Genomic DNA, 13,295 nt, shown 5'->3' on the forward strand with positions numbered 1-13,295 from the left:
ATATACAAAGTCCATATTTGAAATTAAGTAAAGAAACTGCAGATACAAACATGTGAATATGCCACCTACACGTTAAAGTAACTGTTCTTAGAGCTATAAATGACCCTTGCAGATTACTTCAAATCAGCATTGTCTCTTAATGTTTTTTGGGCTAAAGGTAACAGTTTAGCGGGACTGCTTCGACCTTTGCATCATTACTTTTCAGTACAAGCTCTGTTGTGAAAATGAAACCAAAGGAAGTGATGTTACTTTTGTTTCCTGAGACTCCTGCAGTTCACTTTTGTAAAACATCCACCTTTGTGCCACAGAGTTCCAGATGAGGTGACCATAGAAAATTCTTGTGTCATTAATATTTCCAGAGATAACTCATGGCTGATCATGATGGAGTTTGCAGCTCAGTTTTGCATGAACAGAAAATACAGCATTAAAAAAAAAAAAATCTATTAAGCCCTAAGGGCTAAGGATTTTTAAGAGTAACATTCACGCCAAACCGTCATCCTTTGATAAAAGACACTGGACTGGCAACTGTAACAATCATCCTTCAGCATGCACATCATGATTTATTTCAAGACTCCACTATCCATCTGGATTTTTGAGATTACACACAAACTATAAATCATATAATAGACTGAAAGCATTTTTATTTCTATTCCCATCTTCCAAAAAAGGGAACACGACTGGCGAGAGGAATTCACAGAAAAACAAAAAGTACCAAGGTCTTTCTGCCAAACTGCAACATTATCATGCTCTTTATTATATAAACAGAACTGACACATAAACTGCTTCTTCTCCTCTTAAAGAAGCCGTCACGCCCCCACTTTCACTTCAAACCTTGACTGGCACTGAAGCAGACAAAGAAACAAAATACACCGACCTTGCCAATACAAAAACTGCTCATGAAGATAAAAAAATAGCAGTAAAGCAAATAAAACAATACTAAAAACAAGCAACCACAAACATTTTTTGTGTGTGTTCAAGCTTTGAACTAAGAGACAGAGGCGAGAGAATTAAACTGGGGTTGAGATTGTCTCATATTTGAAATAACTAAGGATCGGTTTGATTATCTCTATGATCACAGTCTAGGTCAAACCAAGTACCACTGCGTGTTTCCAAATATCTACATGCTGCAAAACACTGGCAGATCAAATGAAAAAAAAAAAATCCCTGTAGTCAATTTTGCTGGAAAAACCTTAACAATGATTATCCATAAAAGCCCCACTGTGCGTCTAACTCTACACCAGCATGACAAACAAGGTGACTATTGGAATAGCAGCTCACCTCTACTCACTGTCTGCTTTTAAAATTTCAGTGGCTATTGCTCTTTGGCAGTGTCCTAGCTTTTATTATTTTAAGTGTACTGTGCTCTTGTCTTATTGTGATTTGAGGTGATGTGTTGGTGTGTAAAGGGCAATCATTTTATTCTAAAATATCCATCAAACTGCACACACACACACACTTTCACACATACACGCACGCAAGGTGAAAACACCGACACTGAGCATGCACACAAAGTATGCTGGGGCAGGCTACAACCCTTCCAAATACAGAAAGAAAATATCATTTGCATCCCTGCTGTGCACACATCAAAACTAAACTATCAAAAACATGCTCATAGGTAAAAAAGGTACTCATGCGCACCTACACATGCAGGATCACACACACATACATTCACACGCACACACGTACCTCTCAGCAATATGGCAAGGTTAGTCATTGTAAAAGTGCGGATTAGTCGCAGTTTCACAAAGTTATTTTTATTTGCCATTTAGTATTGGGATATTTTTGCCAGTCACAGACACTTAATTTCACAGTGCAACACAGTATGACAAACACTGACATTAGGGTCAAGACATATCATATGGGTGAGGTTAAAAAAATCCATACAAAAAAAGAAATATAGGTAAAATAAAATAAAAAAAAAGTGCAAAAAACAACTTAACAGTCACTGAAAATAGCATTAATTCATTTTTTTGTGTTAAGTGTGCGAATTTAAATCCACTATATAAAAAAACAAAAACAAGAATCAACAGTAGCAGCAAAAAAAAGGACCAGTTTTAAAACATTATAAAGATCACAATGACACTGCCAATCACTGTTTTACTTAAGATATTGATATGGCATCAAATGGATATCAGTACGAATGTAGACAAACACATACACACTCACACACACACACATACAAAAAACAAACAAACACACACACACTTGGTCACAGTTAACAGGTGCCAAAGGACATCGCGGTGGGAGTCAAGTTTTAGCTCGGTACCATATGAAAAACAATACACATTTCACACACTGTTAACACAGAATGCCGAAGTAAGGATTTATAAACTGCACATGCGCGCACACACGCGCGTGCACATTCACACGCACAAAACTGCACAGACACAACTAAAAATGTGATTTTCTTGGTAAGATTTCCTCCCCCTCTGGTGAGAAAACAAATGTGTTAGCCCTAATCCTCCCTTCCTAGAGGAATGGTTGCTGTGAAGCCACGAGGAAAAGATGCTTAGTTTTTTTTCCCTCCTGCTCTCTTACTCTAGTTTGATCAGGTAGAAAATGTGACAGGAATACGTCTGATCGATAGAAAGCTCTGTGAAGCAGCACTCTGGTCAAAAATGAAGGTAGGAAACATAGATGAAGATAGCTAGATTATCTTACAGTTAAGTATTGTTTCAGTGACTATGGATGAAGTAATTTATATTGAATCCTATTCCCCGGAAAAGAAATGTATCACCCAGAAAATGAACAGAGTTTAGACACCTGTCGGTCCCTAACTACATGTAGTAGGTCTTAAAAAGTCTAAATTATAGTGCCACTCTCAGTCTGTTACATGTACTGAATGTACAGCATGTGCAAGTTAAAGTGTGAGAGTCTGTTTTCATTGGTCTGTCTCTGTCAGTCAAGAAATCTATTACTCTTAAGTTTAAGAATCCCATTAAAATCTCAGCTGTCCCTGTCCTCAAAGCCAAGTAACAGACCCTTCTGTGGCTCTTGTTTCCCTTCCTTATTACTGAATTCCCTCCCTTTCTTTCCCTGAACTCTCTCTATGCTGGTATCTCTCCCTGCCTCCCCTCTTCCCCATCCTGTCTCTCCCTCCATCTCCTTCTCTCTGTCCCTCTCTATTTGTCCCTACCAGTTAGTTTTTCTGTGTCGGGTCCCTGCCTAGTTAATCTAGAGGTGTCCTCCCTGTCCCTCCCTCCCACCCGCCTACCCTCCCTCTATGGACAAACACATAGGGCGTGGGGGCCGTCCATCAGGGGGAGCGGCCAATAGCATCCCTCTCCCTCCCCCCAGATCAGGGCAGTGCAATACACAGATGGATGAGTTTCCCATTCACCCTCCTCCTGCTGGCTCACCTGGAAGGAGTGAAAAAGTAAGAGAGCGATGGACACAAATGTTAATATTAATCAAATGCAGTTTGTGCCTAAAAATGCAGTTTAAATGAAGCTGGATGTGGCATTACCTCTTAGGTGGGTGTAGAGAATCTAAACCCCATAGCAGGCTGCCAGTCTCTCCTTCAGCAGTGGTGGGAACTGCTCTGAAAACTGTTGCCAGTTCTCCTCCCCAACCTGCTCCTTAAAACCATGCAAGATCTTTGGAAACAGAAAAATGGCATCTCTTCAATATCTCAAACAGGCAGGAGAAGTGGACTGATCGAGAAACAGTACAGTGAATCCAGTGATTCAAACCTGCTTGACTTGAAAAAACATAACTACAACCTCGGGTTCTTCTGTTATTATCTGCTCTAACATTTCCACTTTGTCTTTATATGTTATGCAGCAACCACTGCTTACTGCATTATAGACCCACTGAATGTGTCATTTGTGGTCACATTTTAACCACCACAACTACCACCGAGCCAGCAATCCAGCTGAAGGTAGCCGGTTAGCAGTGATTCAACTTTCAAAATAATGCAATAGTTCTCTTAGAGGAACATAAAAAAGAAAAAAATTAAATGAGTAGCCATACATAGCTGAGAGCCCCGCCAAAGTAAAGTATGTGTGTGTAAAACAGTGTCCAGTAAGTGGTTACTTCCTTCAGGGACATGGAGTGAAACTAATAAGCATCACCCAATATTTTTTGGAGACCTACGCCATATAGTATCAAAATACTATAAACTAGGCCAAAATCAGTTTAGATCAATATAGTATAAAAGGTAAATATATAGACCAGGCAGATTTACCAATTTCATTTTGTTTGCCATAGAGGAATGGGGTAATAAAATGCATCAAAGGAAGAGTCCTACACAAGTTCTGTTGCAATGCATCAGTTTGGTCCAAATCCATATTAAGGGTTCCTTTTATAATGAAGCCCATTAGAGTGAATTAAACATTACTGAATGGATCCTTGTGTTTTGATGTTTGTCTGTCTAGTCTTAGATCACACTTTATGTGATGGACCCTGAGGGGAATGTGTGCAGTCAGTTTTTCTGCATAGAAACATCCCTGTCTGTGCTGCTGAGGTTCATAGTTAACACTCTGCTGCGCCTGAGGTCACTGCACCTCACACTGAGTCACTCTCAGAGGGAGAGGAGACAGAAGATTATTTCATGATGAATAAACACGAGTTTTTGGATGGTACTAGCTGTGGAAACAAGAACTCGCCCCTTAAAATGAGCTGGACCCTCACCTTGTAGAACATGTCTCTCAGGTCATCTTTAGGATTAACCCAGGAGGCCACTGCGTCACAGAAGAAGATGAAGTCCTGAACAAACAGAGGAAGAGATCAACTCTCAAGATCAACCTCAACATTATCTTTTGATTTAATTTACAGCCAAATACGCACACTGTGAATCCTAATGACTGCAATGAGCAGTGTCTCACCTGCACCACACCTCCAGGGTTCACGCCAATCATAATGCAAATCCCACGGAAGGCGGAGTCTTTCTCCTCGTTGTCTCGGATGTTTCGGAGAGACGTACACCTGCATTGTGCAATTATTAACCAGTTAGTGACTGCTAAGCATGATGCTGCCAGAATTGTGAGTTCACAAGTTCCATTTTAATAAGAGATAAACCAAATCAAAAATTAATGGGAAACATGCAAACTGTTGTGTCACTGTGAAAGACGACTTATTTTTCTATTTGGCTTGAAGAAAAGAATTCTTATTCCTCAAGGAATTCAGTAATAATTCTGGAAATCATTTAAAGAATGAAGTTATGTAAATGATAATGCATCCATTAGAAAAGCATCTTAAGTCTGCATTTTGACTTTTCAGACTCAGAATCAAACCATCTCTCACCAGGGTCGGATGAACTGCGGCAACATGGGAGCAACCTCCTGAGGACACACATAGCCCAGCCGGCCAATGGTGATTGCTGGAAGAGAACAGAGATGAGTCAAACCTGGTCTAGATAAATGCGTATCTGTATCTATACAAGTCCCTTCCCTTCCCCTTGAAAGCATGCATAAAATGATCTGTGAAATCATATACCGGTGTTCTCCAACAGGGTCTTGGGAGTATTGGGTCGATTAATAATCTCCACCAGCTGGTTCAGAACCATAGCAATGTATGGCTGCATCTCCACTCCTGATAGAGAAATAAAAATCAAATGAGACGCACGACATCTCACACTGAGTTGCACATCAAATAGTTAGCATAAATACACAGAACAAAAACTGGGCTTCTTCCACGTACCCATCTGCATGCAGATCTCTCCTATGGCCCAGGTAGCGTTATTGCAGACGGAGATGAACTCTGGGTTCAGATTTGTTCCGAGGATTGGCATGAATTCAGCTAAGAGAGACACAAAATGTTAAAAAGCAGAATTATGGGACATGTTTATGTATGTACAGGTGTGTAAGGGTAACAGACAGCTAAATGTTTACCAATACAGGGTTTGACATGAGGAAAGCAAGCCTTGGTCAAGTCACCCAGCAGCGCAAATGAACTCTGTCTTACTTCGGGCATCGTATCCTGGGACAAAAGAGACAGAAAGACAAAGAGTAATGTGAATATACACCATCAACTGACTGAAAGAATTTGGCACATCTAACATGTCGTGCCAGCTGTCCTCCTTCTTCTGCGATTTTGAAAAAAATTTAAAAAAATCGCAAAACATGAGCAGTCTAAAACAACAACAAAAAAAAGTGTTTCTTTCCAGATAAACATTCTGTGATCAAATGGCTGCAAGCACTGAGCACTCTGCTACAAATATAGCACATTTCCTCTGGCTACTTCACATTAAAATTAAATGCAGAGTGAAAAGTAAGAGTAGTGGAAAATATGCTGTTTACATGAGCATTTTTAAATACAACTGATACAAAGAACCTGGGATTTATTTATTTTTTTAAATCCATTACATGAAATTACACTAATACTGATATACATGCATGCAGCTAATTTGATTCAGAGAGAGACTCAGAGATTCATAGACCAACATTAAAAATGAAAACTTAAACATAGACAGCACTGACTCAGGATGATCTCTGGAAAGACATTCACACAAACATAGGCTCTCCTCACCTGCATGCATTGGAAAAGCAGGGTCATGATATTACTGCGAGCCACAAGTGTGTCCACGTGGCCTCCAAGTCCCTCTGCCAACCCACTTAAAAGATCCAAGGCCACAATCATGAAGTCCTTGTCGGGTGCTTCATACTGGTCTGGCTGCTGACTGTACATCTGAGATGCACGCAAAACGAGTGTCATTTATGTAAAGCAGCAAAAGCATAAATTGTGAGTAATTAAATATGCATGTTTGGTTCACCATGGCCTGAGCAAGGGTCTTCTGGACCAGGGTGACACAGCGCTGATAGACGGGCTCACAATAGGGAAGGAACCCGCTCTGCAGCGCTGTGGCAACAGATGACAGACACTCGAGCAGAGGGAAGAGATCTTTGTCCTCATCCTTCAACTCATTCCACTTGGCTATCAGTGGAGGCATCAGCTTTTGTATGTACTCCTAAACAAAACAAGAGTGAGATTTTTGTCTTTGTCATTTTTGTGTAAATGCATGCAGTTGTGTCTAAAACGTTCGGGCTCACAGGCTGGTTGAGATGGTGTCCCACAGAGTCTGCCAGTGTTCCTATGGCATCATAGAGGATGAGGAGGTTTTTGTGCTGGTACTTCCCAAAAGCAAAAACCAGGGTGTCCAGGATAAAGCTCAGGTATGGCACCAGCTCTGTGCATGCTTCTTCCTCCAGAGTGGCAAATGCACTTTGAGGAAGGACGAGTTTTGTTTAACCAGTTATTAGTAAGAAATTAGAAAGCACACAGAAAACAAAGAAAAAGGAAGATCTATACCTGCATGCAGCCTCTTGCACTCTCTTGTTGCCATCCAGGATCCGTTTGAGCAGCTCTGTCATGAGGGGTTTGAGGTGAGCATCAGGGGGCTGGCTGACCACCCAGTGGGCGTAGCGACTGAGGGTCCAGCAGGCAATGGAGCGCACCAAGGCCTTCTTGTCACATAAACACTGGATGAGGTGAGGGATAAGCTCAGGCAAGTAAGGTACCATACCCTGCATACATCCTGGAAGGATAAGCGTAATTTATTTAGCACTATTGTACAAATGAGAAAACAATTTGATTTTATATTTATAAAATTTTAAAAAAGGAAAACATTTTTTTAAATGTTTTAGAAAAGATTACACAATATGTGGGGGGTCTCCCCACAGTTACAGTCTCAAACTTAACTTTCAAGATCAGTTTTCTTTAGAGGGGACCTAGGTAAACCCATACCCATTTTCTGTCATATACAAAGGTAATCCCTAGGAGCCAAAAGTTCAATTTTCAGATTGCTCTAAGTGCTTTGTTTCAGATAGTTTTTTATCTCTTGGTTCTGGTCAGTCAGAGTAGATTTTCCTAATGTGATCTCAAATACTCAGCTCTGGCTGTAGCAAAAAAAAAAAATCCATCCAGCTGTTCTTCAAGCGATAGCCAAGTTAGCTTAAAAGGAGGGGCCAAGAAAACAAACATGGCTTGTTTCAGTAGTGGATGAACTGGGGCACCACAAAAAGCCCAGATTAAAAAATTGACATGCATTTTTTCCTCTGTTAAAATAGATAAACATGAACAAGTCCCTGTTACTGTGCTTCTGCCCTATCTTACCCTCAGCAATAGCCCCAAGCACCAGGATGCCAGACTCCTTGATGACCCAATCAGGATGGAAAAGCAGGCCTTTGAGCAAAGGGAGGAGATGAGGCAGCAACTCCTCACGAAACACGTTGGCAAGAACATCCAGAGCGGCAGCAGAGCACTTCCCTGAAAAGAGGAAAATCCAGGATAAGTGTTGGATAACGATGATATAATAAAAACTACCACAACAGGGTTATACAGGTTATAATGAAGAGGATAAATAGATGTTTTTTTGGTAAATGCTCCCCAGAGAAATCACTCCCTTTCTATTCATCTCTCACATAACTGCACACGTGCACACACGCGCACACACACACACACAGGGCGCTTAACAAATTTGTTACATTTTTATGTTTCTGTAATGAGTAATTCACCAGTATGTGCACACTCTTTAATCAAAAACCGTTTTCAATGCTAACCCTAAACCTTGTCCATGAAGTTTCAAATGTACTGTTTTGAAGAAAAAATAGAAGAAAAAAAATGTGAAGCACTTTTTTATTTTCTGATTAAGATGCCAAATTACACTTACTGAACAGAAAAAATTATTTTAATGATTCATTATGGTTATGCTTGATTAATTCTGACTTTTCAGGGAAGTCCAGTGCGCTGGATTAATTTTGTGTATAAAAATGTGAATTAATTTTGTTATTGTATTGTTATCTAAATAACATACACATAACAATAAACAATATTAATAACAGTCATTATAATAATAACACTACCTAAAAAAAAGTATATAAAAGGTTTTAGGTTTAAAGACGTTTTTGACATCATGCAGGATCCACACAGGTTCAAAAAACCTACAGGATCCCTTTTCAATCAAACATCCTTGTATTCTATTCTACTTTAACCTTAATTTTAAAATAATGTTCACAAGATCACCCAGTCTTACCTTTTTCCTTCTAATGCTTAGATTATTTTATGCCATAAAAGATTTCACAAGAATCTTTTCTTTATTAATAATTTAGCTCTACATTTTAGTTTTTGAGCTGCTCTGCTCCATTTTAATTGTTTTGGTAAGGAAATCTAATCTAACTTTAATTCTAACTTTGCACGCAAAACTCACGTAGGTTCCAATCAGACAGCGTGTCATCATCATCGTCCTCATCTTCATCGATGTCCTCCCCCTCCTCGCCCTCCCCTCCTTCATGCTGCAGAGTGACAGTGCGGGACTTGTGGAAGCGAGGCTTGATGTCCTGCTCGCTGTCTGGAATCGTCTCGTCCTCTTCAACATCACCCTGGAGGAGATCAGAGCTCAAGGTGAATGCAGAACACAGGTAAACAGCAAACACAAGAAGAGAAGCCAGGGTGTTTGTGTTTGATTTGTCCAAAGGATGCTAACCTTCAGTAGAATAATATCTATCTCAGAATACTTCATCCCATTCACCAATATAGGTATCAGTCTGAAGAAAAAAAAAAAAAAGATAGGGAAACAGATTACTACTCAGATGAAATTATCTCATCATTAACCCAGTCCTTGCTAAGGGACAAAGTGAGCACTTACTGGACCAAGTGGCCAGAAAGGGCCTCTTTACAGATGGGCTGTTCAGCCAGTGTCAGCCAGAACTCACAGGCCTCCAGGGCCACATTCTCATCTGGGTCCTGCGTCCGTTGGAGCATATACTGGAAAAAAAACAATAAGTGATTAAGAAGATGAGAAAACAACAGCCAAACATAGTTTAAGGTCGAGATGAGTCAGGCCTTTACCTGGATGATGCTGTGCATGTGTGGGATGAGACGGTCAATTCGGACTTCTAGGAGCATAACCAGAGCCCTGCACACATTCTTCCTCACTTCACTGTCCTCGTCCCCGGCCAGAGCAAACAGACTCTGGATAGAAAATAAACAAACAACAGAAAGAAAACAAATGAAAAACGGGAAGGAAAGACAGGCAGAGTCAACAAAAATGAAGGAAGGAACAAAAACAATTTATTATTAATTTATTATTCTAGAGGTTTTAAGAGGCTTGACAACTTATAAAACGTGTGCAGGTCTGTTTAATTATTTTACATGTGCTGGCAATCTACCCACATCCACAAACTAACTAGAGTCTAAGAACATTTTGGTCCGTCACTGACACAGCAGATATGTCGCTCAACAGGAATAAATATAAAACCTTTTCTTTTTTGTTTTGCAGAACACCCGGCAAAAAAAAAGGCTTGGAATATTTTAGAAATTATGTCATCACATAGTTTGTCCAGCAGAGCAGCTCAGACTTCATTGTTTACAAAACTGTCAGCACTGTCTGCAACACATGTGGCAGAGTATATCACAGCTGAGCAGACGGTGGTGCGGCGCCAAATGGTGTTTTCACAGTAAGCTGAAAAAGTGCCGTGTTCATGCAGCTTCTGTTTGAAGTTGAAAAGAGGCTTTCACAAACTAAAATACTTTTGCTTAAAAAACAAATAAACAACAACAAAAAAAACCTTAATGGAGCAAAATTTTGCGATCCTAGTAAAAACGTTAGTAAAAGTAAAAAATGTTGAATTGCTCACCTCAATAAAGGTGTCGATGTTATCCATCAGAGCCTGAGCTCGGCCAATGATAAACTGGTTCACACAAGCTATAGCATGGGACCTTGGGAAAAAAAAGAAAGAAGATCATTAAGAGATAATTTTAACAAGGAGATTTTAGATGAGGAGGAAATGAAAACTGCTAATTCTGACAGATTCAGACACTGAGACTTTGATTTCACTGACCTGATCTTAGGGCTGCAATGTTTGAAAAACTGGAGGAATTTGGGGATCATGATGTTGAGAGGTCTGTTCAAAGCATCGCTATCCAACAACTCTGATGAATCCTCACAGATCTTTTGCAGTGCTCCAAAAGAACCCTGCCAAAAAACAAAAACAAATCAGAAAGAAATTACAAAAGAAACAGACATAAATCTTATCACCAATATAGTACCAAATTATCATTGCAAGGCTGTGAATGTGTTTAAGGCATGTAATCCTAACCTCGCAGGTGTTATAGTCCTCCGAGTTGAGCAAGTTACAGAGCTGAGGCAGCAGCTCTGGCCAGGTCTGCAGCTCTCCTTTGGAGGCGATGGTCGTGATCAGAATGCCTTTATGATAAAGAGTTAAAAAGTTACACACTAGTACATTAGGCTTTAAAACCCAGCCTGATAACTCACCCGCTGTCATTTAAAACATCTTGAAAATACAACACATGCTCCCACACAACCATATTACCTGCAAAAATTCACCCACCTCCATAATAATCTGACTCACACTGCTGAAAAACTCCATCTAACTAAACCTTTTACTTCTCAAGCTTCCCTCTCTGACTGAAACACCCACCGATTGTAGCTCTGATAAGCGGTGAAGGGTCTCCGATGTTGTTGAGGCATTCTCGTTTGATGAAGTCTGCCACATTGGGAGGGAAGTTCTGGTAGTGAGCTTTCACATTGTTCTTCAGAATCAGACCGCTCAGAGAGCGAGTGGGCTCATCTTGAGAAGGAAGACAGCAGAGAGGCAGCATGAAAACACAAAAGGAGGTGGTGAGATACAGAGAGGTAAGCAAAGATGAAACAATCTAGTACACTTTTTTTTTTTTTTTTTTATAAATTTGACATGCACAAACTCACCTTCAGATTTTAGGCTTGTGAGAACAAAGATGAGATAGTTGTTGAAATCTGGAAACTGGTTAAGCTGTTCCAGTTTCTGCAGAGTCTGTTAAGGAGTCGAATCATCTATAAACACAGAGCAAGAATTCACACATCCTCACAGACGTTCATTTCACAGACACTTGATGCAAGCTGAACAAACAGTATCTTCTCATTGTCCTCCAAACTGACACACCAGCTCTCATGGGGGAGGCAACATTTCACACCTTCTCCTCTCACCCTAACTGTCAAACACACATACAGAGCCAGATGTAAGGATACTTCTTGTACAGCTCTCTGTGTTGCTGTGTCTGGGGACTGGGAATCCTTGAGTAATTGAAGCACTTGCTGTAGACCTTGTTCATCCGGCTGCCACTCCATCCTATAACAGAATACACACACGTTAGTCGTTTAGGGGCTCACTGCAGCACCTGTAATCTTACAAATCAAAACGCCATGTAATGACTACCGAACAAATGAATTATGCTGACTTATTAAAAGCACCAAATTGTAAAAGAGCCTCAAAACCGGCTCTTTCAATCGTAATTTGAGACAAAATGTTGGAGTCAGTGTAAATATTTATGTATAGCGTAGCAAAACAGTGCTGCGGAAGCAGGGGCGTTTATGAACATTTGACATGTCTGGCGAGCACCATCAACAACCAGTGGTCATTTAAGACTTCACGAATAAGTAGCCAAACATCACCAACTATCAACCGCGACCCTAAGAACCTTTTCTACGTGAGGCCCAGACGGTAAAGGCGCAAATGTCTCGCTCCATCAGCTAGCAAGCTAGCCTGGCGTCGCAGTAACAGGTAAACGATTCAGTGATTGCCGAAACGCTCTCTTACATCAACTACCCGGCTGCCCCAGTCATGTTTTAATCCAAGCCACAAAGACGCCGCTAAAGGGGTTCAATTAATATACATAAGAAGGCAGCCGCACACCAACCCCCCTTTCCCCCCCGGCAGCTCCCAGTAGCACGGCTAGCTAGCAGCATCCTGAAAGTACCGCGAAAGGTTTTACCTGGTTTCTCCGATGTGGTAGATCTATATTCCTACAGACAACCGCGCAGATACAATGTACAAACTAACATTAAATAATATATATGTCCGCGCTCTGTGTAGCTAAATACAAACTTCTAATCGCAGTAGATCTACGTGGTTGCTATGCTAGTTGGTATGTGACAGAGATTGCATGCCTTGCAATCAAGCCGGGTGATCTGTTTGATCACGTTCGGCTTCCGTATTGGAGAGAGGTGAAAGGGACGTAAACAACTTTAACTATTAGTGTTATTTCACTATGTGTTCAGCATTTATGAGCATGTACTGCTTAATTAATAATGCATGTATGATTATAAAAGTATGATAGCATTTTATTCCGTGAACGGAGCAGATTATACATTATACGTACGTCGGTTTGTGCGGTTTCATTTTTCTCCACTAGATGGAGCCATATTCAACGCCTCTAGCCTGTTAGCTATGTGTATGAAGCGAGACAGGGCGTTGACAGAAAAACAGTCACCAGAGATGATGGCCCAGCAACAATCACAATCATGGGCGTCTCCGTGATTTTTGTCACCGGTGTGGCACAGGGGAGATATGAGCAAGGTA

General features: G+C 40.6%; 1 protein-coding gene across 3 annotated transcripts; it reads right to left on the minus strand.

The window, feature by feature from the left end:
• Positions 1–624: 624 nt before the first annotated feature.
• LOC116330636 (transportin-2) lies at positions 625–12,905 on the minus strand. 3 transcript variants are annotated; one of them, XM_031753033.2, is made up of 24 exons: positions 12,709–12,905; positions 11,966–12,065; positions 11,666–11,741; positions 11,379–11,528; positions 11,037–11,143; positions 10,779–10,912; positions 10,575–10,656; positions 9,787–9,909; positions 9,584–9,702; positions 9,422–9,482; positions 9,146–9,317; positions 8,053–8,205; positions 7,249–7,474; positions 6,990–7,161; positions 6,713–6,907; positions 6,469–6,627; positions 5,832–5,925; positions 5,641–5,739; positions 5,437–5,532; positions 5,245–5,320; positions 4,827–4,926; positions 4,633–4,707; positions 3,467–3,596; positions 625–3,359 (listed from the first exon to the last, which is right to left on the minus strand). In XM_031753033.2, exons 2-23 carry the CDS (start codon positions 12,062–12,064, stop codon positions 3,489–3,491), a joined length of 2,676 nt encoding a protein of 891 aa, XP_031608893.1. In that variant the 5' UTR covers position 12,065; positions 12,709–12,905; the 3' UTR covers positions 625–3,359; positions 3,467–3,488. The 3 variants fall into 3 exon arrangements, with proteins under 3 accessions (XP_031608893.1, XP_039469307.1, XP_039469306.1); XM_039613373.1 differs by lacking the exon at positions 12,709–12,905 and adding an exon at positions 12,534–12,648 and having other exon boundaries at positions 5,832–5,919; XM_039613372.1 differs by lacking the exon at positions 12,709–12,905 and adding an exon at positions 12,534–12,648.
• Positions 12,906–13,295: the final 390 nt, after the last annotated feature.

The sequence above is a fragment of the Oreochromis aureus genome, linkage group 6 (assembly GCF_013358895.1).
Source record: "Oreochromis aureus strain Israel breed Guangdong linkage group 6, ZZ_aureus, whole genome shotgun sequence".
Classification (NCBI taxonomy): domain Eukaryota; kingdom Metazoa; phylum Chordata; class Actinopteri; order Cichliformes; family Cichlidae; genus Oreochromis; species Oreochromis aureus.

Coding starts and splice junctions, on each gene's coding strand:
- LOC116330636 (XM_039613372.1), bottom strand. Junction 10,913..11,036: donor AGGACTATAACACCTGCGAG/GTTAGGATTACA, acceptor GTTTTTTGGCAG/GGTTCTTTTGGAGCACTGCA. Junction 9,703..9,786: donor ACATGCACAGCATCATCCAG/GTAAAGGCCTGA, acceptor TTTTTTTTCCAG/TATATGCTCCAACGGACGCA.